The sequence below is a fragment of the Sardina pilchardus genome, chromosome 22, assembly GCF_963854185.1.
Source record: "Sardina pilchardus chromosome 22, fSarPil1.1, whole genome shotgun sequence".
Taxonomy (NCBI): Eukaryota; Metazoa; Chordata; class Actinopteri; order Clupeiformes; family Clupeidae; genus Sardina; species Sardina pilchardus.
The window spans coordinates 25,048,400-25,055,899 of record NC_085015.1 but is presented as its reverse complement, the minus strand read 5'-3'; the positions used below and the strand labels follow the sequence as shown (position 1 = coordinate 25,055,899).

The window sequence follows — 7,500 nt, the reverse complement described above, 5'->3', positions numbered from 1 at the left end:
GACAGATTTAAGATGAAAATGACGTCCACAAATCCAATGCTCCCCACAATGTAGGCTACTGACATGTTAAATTTAACAGGATTACTTCAGTGTACATTTTACAGTACACCATATAGTTATATAAAGTCATTCTACACTAATGTTATGGTATGTATGTAATTTGTGATTTTGTGGTTTGGAAGTATTGAGGGTACATGGGCATAATGTACACCCTCTTTCTGTCCACTAGGTGGTGCTAAACTACTGCTGCATCTACACAGATACTGCAGTCAAAGGCCATCCCTGGTACAGAATGCCAACTTTTAATGACAGAGAGAGATAAATATAACCAATCAGACAGATTCCATAGAAAACTCAATCAGGTACATCCAGTGCATGTCTACCACAGCGAATCTGGACAGAGTGACAGTACATATGAGGAAGGACACATGACACATGAATACATTAAGTCGACACGCACACACACACACTCACACTCACACACACACACACACACACACACGCACTCCGGACACAAACAGACAAACGCACACTCACAAAATTCATTATATGATCACCTAAGATAAACATACATTCAATAATATAAGACACACACAAACAGACACACAGACACTTAAACGCAAAGAAAATATCCATACAGCCCAGACACACGCCATGAGCAAGACCCCATTGAACAACATGTGATGTTTCTCTAAAAAAAGCAGTGATGGCTGCAGTCTCGTAGCAGTGGAGGGATATATGCGGCTGAGGCCATGTTATCAATTTGAATCAGGTGTGCTTGTGATTGGGGTAAGGGGTTCAGGGAGTGGGAGATGGCAGGGTTTGTGATTTGTGATTTGGTCCTGGGAGAGTGGTCTTGGGGAAGGCAGGTCGGAGCTAATGCAGGGTTGAGGGGTGGGGGGGATTGGGTGGAGGTTTGGGTTTGGGTCGAGGGGGGGGGTTGAGCCCACTTACGCGCAGGTCCGGTAAGGGAGAACGCAGCCGTCTGGATATCAAAGGCTGTCGACACAAGGGCTGAGTGAAGGAGGAGGGAGGTTACCACAGCAACCTCACACATAGTCCCCGCTAACACGCCCTCACGCTAACATGCTCACACGCTAACTGAAACGCTTCCAGTCAATGTCCCTTTCTTTAGAAAGCAAAAGAAAAGAAACCCCAGACACTAGCTATAAGACCAGCTTGACAAGAGGCTTGGTCAAGAGCCACTATTCTAGCTTACTTCCACCTTGAGCCAAACCAAGGAGGCAAACTACAGGGACCTGTTCCAAAACCTCAGCTACAGTACAGGCCTAAGCGTTTGTCTATGTGGCTTCCTAGATGTAGTTTAAACACTAGAAATATCTGAGAGAATATAAACACTATGCAGAGACTACGGCTTATGATGTGGCAGTATAATTTCAGTATGAAAACCTCCATAGGATTACATTTTAGACTGAGTCCAACTCTATAGATCTATATGGTTGGCAGGACACAGGCTCTAGGTATAAGCATTGGGTTGTGTACATTTCATAAACAGGCTACAAATAGTTCAGTCAAGGTGTGGACCAGTTTCATTTCTGTGCAGCTACAAAAGTCTACAGTCAAAGTCATATATTTAGAAATATGCGCATCATTGCAAATAAATATGTTTCATTAAATCTCATAAAGGCCTTGAATTTCTCTTTTCTTAAATTACCCAAACCCCTACCTTAACTCCTACTAGAGGGTTCATATACATTGATACTCCGTTAATTGACTAGTGCATGGAGGACTAGAGTGCAGAGAAGCAATGACTCCACGTTGTACTGTAAAATTGCCATTAACCATGATGACCTCTTTAGCTGGAGACTTTCTATCCTAGTAGCAGTAGTAATAACGCTACCCCCCTGGAGGAGGATGAGGTAGTTTTGGGGTGGGTGAGGGTGGAGGGCGTGGAAGTGGGGTGGGGTGGGGTGGGGGTTTCGGGTCGGATGGGGTTACCTCTCCTGGGCTTTGCCTGCCCTGTCTGTGGTCCAGGGTGGAGGAGTTGGAGTGGAAGGACTCGTAGGAGATCATGTCGGGGCGTTCTATATCATAAATGGCCTTGACCCTGGGGATGGCAGCTAGATCTCTGTAATCAATGATCTCATTGTCTACTTTTGCCTGGAGAGGATGGAGGGAAGAACACGAACGGAAAGGGGGAGAGGGGGGAACAACAGGGAAGAAGGGATGAGGAGGGGAGGGGAGGGGAGGAGAGAGGAGAGAGGATGAGGTCAGTGCGGTCAGGGCAAGTCCACAAGGAGTCACTGGTCAGAGTTTCAGAAGTACACAGGATAGAGGGTAACACAGGGGAACATATCTGAATCTATAGATAATATAGCATGATCACACACACATATGGGTGCGTGCGTGTGTGTGTGTGTGTGTGTGTGTGTGTGTGTGTGTGTGTGTGTGTGTGTGTATTGGAGGGAGTAATATGACAGTGTCCATGAGATTAGGACACAGTTATACAGTTACAGTTTACATTCAGTGTAACTTATTAGTGTGTGTGTGTGTGTGTGTGTGTGTGTGTGTGTGTGTGTGTGTGTGTGTCTGTGTGTGTGTGTGTGTGTGTGTGTGTGTGTGTGTGTGTGAAATTGAACTTTACATGCATTAATGAATGTGTTTCATACATCAACAGACAGAAGGGTCACGTTGGAAATGCCAAGAGGAAAAAAAGCAGGACAGGCATACAGTGTAGGAAAGAAGAACCGGAGAGGAGGAAGAGGAGGAGGAAGAGGAGGAGGAGGAGGACAGAGCACTGGGGAAGAGATGAAAGATGAATCCCAGAACGAATACCCCCCAACCCCTCCCGCCACCAAAAAAACTCCCTCCCCCTCCCCCCCAGAAAAACACATCTAAACTGCCCCCCTCCCCGCCTCGTGGTCCAGGTGTGGGGCCGTGTAGGTCCCTTTGGCCAGGCCTCCGTTCTCGGCCTTGTGGGGGTTGGCGTCGGGCGGTTCGGGGAGACTGAATGGGCGATGGCGGACGGGAGGACTCACATAGATGGTGTGGCCCGGAGAGCCCTGGATGCTGGAGCCGGGCCGCGAGCAGATGCTCTCCGACGACGACCGGGTGGGCTGCGAGAACGAGAGAGAGGCTGCGTTAGTGACGCCATACACACACACACACACACACACACACGCACATACACACACACACACACACGCACACGCATACACACACCTAAGAAGTCATGCAAATACTCTAGACAGCTGGATTTCCATAGGCTATCACATGCATCCTCTCCTCTAGTCCTTGTAAAGAGACCTTCAGGGAACTGACTGAGATTAAGAGGAAAGGGTCAATCTACCGTGCTGAACCACCTGGACCTGGCAGAACCCTTCACATCAACTCCATTTGGTGTACAGTAGGCTATATATTATGGCTTTTGGTGTATAAAATATGTTTTTTTTTGTTGGATCATGACATTTTTTACAGTAGCAAAGCATTTTAACAAAACATACTCTACAGCACCTTACTGTATAAGGGCCAGGTGTGTAGTTGATTAGACGCCCTGCCTCTCTCTCCCACACACACACACACACACACACATACTGTACACACACACACACACACACACACACACACACACACACACTGTACACAGATACACCTGCCGGTTTTTTCCTGCAGGTCAGGACCAGGTGAGGTAAGGACACAAGGAGAGGACACAGGAGAATAAGTGCTACATCATCAGCATACAAATCCATACGCTAGCACAGCTGAGGGGGGGGGGGGAGAAAAGCCCATTCAAACCGCACTCTCAAACGTCATACAGAACACCAGGCTTTGTGCAAACTCGTGTGCTTTGTTGCGCTTCACAGCAAAAACAGCCTCTTGGAAAAAATGAGCCAGCAGTGCATGAGACAGCCCACTGCCTGTGCAGCCTGCCTGACCCCACAGATATGGCTCCATCCACACTCATGAACATAGCATCCACTGAATGAGTTGCATGAGATAACTAGCGTTGCCAAATAACACAACTCATTAAATCCTCTGCTCAGAGGCCCGTGAATGAGTTGCATGATGAGATAACCAGCGTTGCCAGATAGCACAACTCATTCAATCATTCAATCCTCTGTTCAGAGGCCCTTAACAATTCCATACAACTTGCTATGTTCCTTTAATATTATTTCATCTTCACCAGCTGAGATTTCTTATGTATCCATTCTGCTCAAGCAAATGTGGGGCTTGTAGGGGAAAGCTCTAGAGTTACTGTTGCTGTTGCTCTCCATTGCTGCAGGGTTTTAATGTGTGCTTACATCCAAGGGAAACCTCTTTGTGACCATTCAAAGCACTGCAACCACACACACACACACACACACACACACACACACACACACACACTAAGACTATGCAGCATTTGAAGAATGCATTTACAGTAATTTGCGTTGGTTATGGCTCTAAAGCAAGAACCCCTTTTTCTGGTTTCGGTTGTCATTTTCCGTTTTCAGCAACACATTAATAACCAATATTTGGTTTGGATCGGCGCGGCGAGGCTTTCATCCCGCTATAAGTACTGCGGTGCTGGCTGGGGCCCGATGCTAAGAGCTGTGGTGGTTTTGGAGCTCATATCTGATGGAGGTCTCAGGGACGGTGAGTCAGGCCCAGCATGCCTTGCACCTCTCACGCTCGCTCGCTCATGGGGTCAGCGTGGCAGGAGCCCTGAGAATGAGGCCACATGCCTGTGGTAGCGCGCGCGCCCACACACACACACACACACACACACACACACACACATACACACACGCACACACTCTTACGCAAACATGTACACACATAGACTCTTGCTCACTTTGTCTCCCTCTCTTTCTCAGTTGTGTTTACATCCCCCTCCAAGTCAGTCTCAATCTCTAACTGCTTCAGACAGAGCCTACCCTCATAATGTACACACACATTTGTTAACTTCCATGCACTCTCTCTCTCTTCTCTCTCTCTCTCTCTCTCTCTCTCTCTCTCTCTCTCTCTCTCTCTCACACACACACACACACACACACACACACACACACACACACACACACACACACACAGCAGGCAGAGTGAATCATGTGCACGCCTTGCTTGCTGTTCTGCGATCAGCCTCTGATACCAGAGCAGCATATACAGGCTCAACATGTGCATACTGAGTGGCTATATCCCCCCCTACTGGTGGGAGTCCAAAACAGAACACATGCAGGCTGTATATATGTATATATTCCTCCCAACACCCCCTACCCAAAACACTCAGCTGTGCCGGCAGTAGCAGAATACAGTACCTGCCTTTCTGATTGGTGGAGGGAGCTTACAGAGGGAGGAAGGAGCTGTGGAGAGGGAAGGAGGGAGGAGGACAGGAAATGACATCACACACTCGGACACACTTTCCTCTGCCTGGAGAAGGCAGTTTCCCAGGCAGGCTCGAAATATCTCTTCTCGCGTCCTTTTCCTTCATAAGCTCTGATCTATAAGCAGCTGGACAGGGGACAGTGAATGTGGCAGCCACATCACCTGAGGAATTCACTACTTTTGCAAATCTCTCTAAAACAAGCAGGTGTCTTAAAACAAGTGACAATAGAGCCACTCAGAAATGGAGGGTTGAGATTTAAGCCATTATCTTCTACAAAACAAAAAATTCATTGTCCAAAAATACTCTTTTTTTAGCACCAGTTCACCAAGCATGCTAAACCAGAGCTCTGAAAGAACTGGGACAGATCACGACGTCTAGGTCTTACAGTAGTTCCTCTCCAAGTGTTCAGATGCATCGCAAATCATCCCGATGCACCCCAACTCGGTCCCTTTCCAAATCAACAACAGCTGCTGCTGTTAGCGTCAGCATCTCCGTCTGTACGGAACTGTGTGCAGACTCAGATAGGCCTTTAAACCAAACTGCTCTTCATGCAGACAGCTCATATCCTATCGGCCCAACAGTCCAATGCCAGAAGCATTCTCTTTACAGCCACTGAAGCAGTTCTACAGGCACAAGACCCGCTAACCAAAGCAAGGCCAGGGTAGGCCCAAGAGAAAAGTCAGCACGGGCACTTCTGATTTGTGGTTGCTCCAAATGCCATTCTTCCATTCGGGGCAACTGAAGATAACTGAATGAAAGTCAAGAAAAGAAGCCAAAGAAAAAAAAAAAGCAACCAAAACCACTGCAGCAGCAGAAGTTAGGAGACAAAACCTGCACACATCGGCTTGCTAAGGCACAGAGTGAATGTGTTTATACAGGTTAGTGTGAGCCCAGGTGTGGCTATGCCAAGGAGCAGGGAGGCTGAAGGCGGTGGGGTTGGGGGGGGGGGGGGGGGAGTTGTCCTGGGGGAGATGTGGAGGTCTCAGGAGGATGGAGATGGAGGAGGGTGGTGGAGGTGGAGGTGGGGGTGGGGATGGGGGAATGCAAACCTCAGGCCTGCTCTTAGAGGCTTGGCCGGCTTGGCTGGAAGACTGGGTCTGGGACGAGGGGAAAAAGATATCGAAAGGGGTGGGTTTCCCCGGAGACCGGCGGATTGCCTGATGGGAATGGAGGAGGAGGAAGAGAAGGAGGAAGTCCAATGACACCAAGGACACAGACACGGACAAAAAGAAAAACATACAGTACAAAAAGCACACATAAAACAGAACTGATGTCAAACTGATACTGAGACTCCAAAACAAAACAACACACACAAAACACACAAAAAATAACTACACGGTACCACATCTAAAGGGAAATGCTACAGGGACCCAACTTGAGAATTTCAAACGAATATGTTTTCATGGAGGGCCTAACATTGATTGTCACACAAATTTGCTTTGAAAAGAACCATAGAGGACCAGCTGCCTGAGGGCTTGCTATTAGAAGTCATAACACTGTAAGAAGATACTTAAACATGTTAAAGAAAGAAGAGTGTTTCTTTCTTTCTCACCCTATACTTCTCCTCAGCTCTGCTACTGTTCTTACAGTCTGGATGCCATACTGTTGAGCCTGAGAGAGAGAGAGAGAGAGAGAGAGAGAGAGAGAGAGAGAGAGAGAGAGAGAGAGAGAGAGACAAGACTGTGAGAACACACCACAGTATGATTGCATGGGCCTCTATTATCCCAGTTGAAGTTCATATCCTTAAAGCCATCATCAGCCAAACACACTATGACCTTTCCATGAAGAAATCCAACACACTCACATCCAACACAACCCACAATCATTTATGGAAAATTACTTAATAATTACTATTACTAAATAATTGCTATTTATTGGTAAGCTAAACCTGTAATAGAATTACAAGAATCTGGGCAGAGCACTTGCTTATAATTGCCCCAGGTCATGTTTGTGTGTTTTGTCCTAATACGTCAGGCCAAATGTACGGTATCATCACTATGTTTAGAGCTGAAATTATCCTCAAACAGTTGCCAAAAGGAACAACCCCATAACTTGCCTGACCTGTTCCTCTCACATATTATGAAGACCTCATACCAAATATTATCATTAAGTTCACAAGTTTGTCTTTTATCTAGGACTGTCCACTAGAAGGCACTATGGCACACTCTCACCTTGTA

General features: G+C 47.0%; 1 protein-coding gene across 1 annotated transcript in view; it reads right to left on the bottom strand.

Moving 5' to 3' along the window:
• Positions 1-7,500, bottom strand: part of ablim1b (actin binding LIM protein 1b) — a 67,021-nt gene that overhangs the window by 11,032 nt on the left and 48,489 nt on the right. Inside the window, 6 exon segments of the mRNA XM_062525739.1 lie at positions 1,960-2,121; positions 3,000-3,077; positions 5,256-5,300; positions 6,373-6,480; positions 6,876-6,934; positions 7,495-7,500. The exon segment at positions 7,495-7,500 is cut by the window's right edge and continues 82 nt beyond it. Coding sequence (XP_062381723.1) covers positions 1,960-2,121; positions 3,000-3,077; positions 5,256-5,300; positions 6,373-6,480; positions 6,876-6,934; positions 7,495-7,500 — 458 coding nt within the window.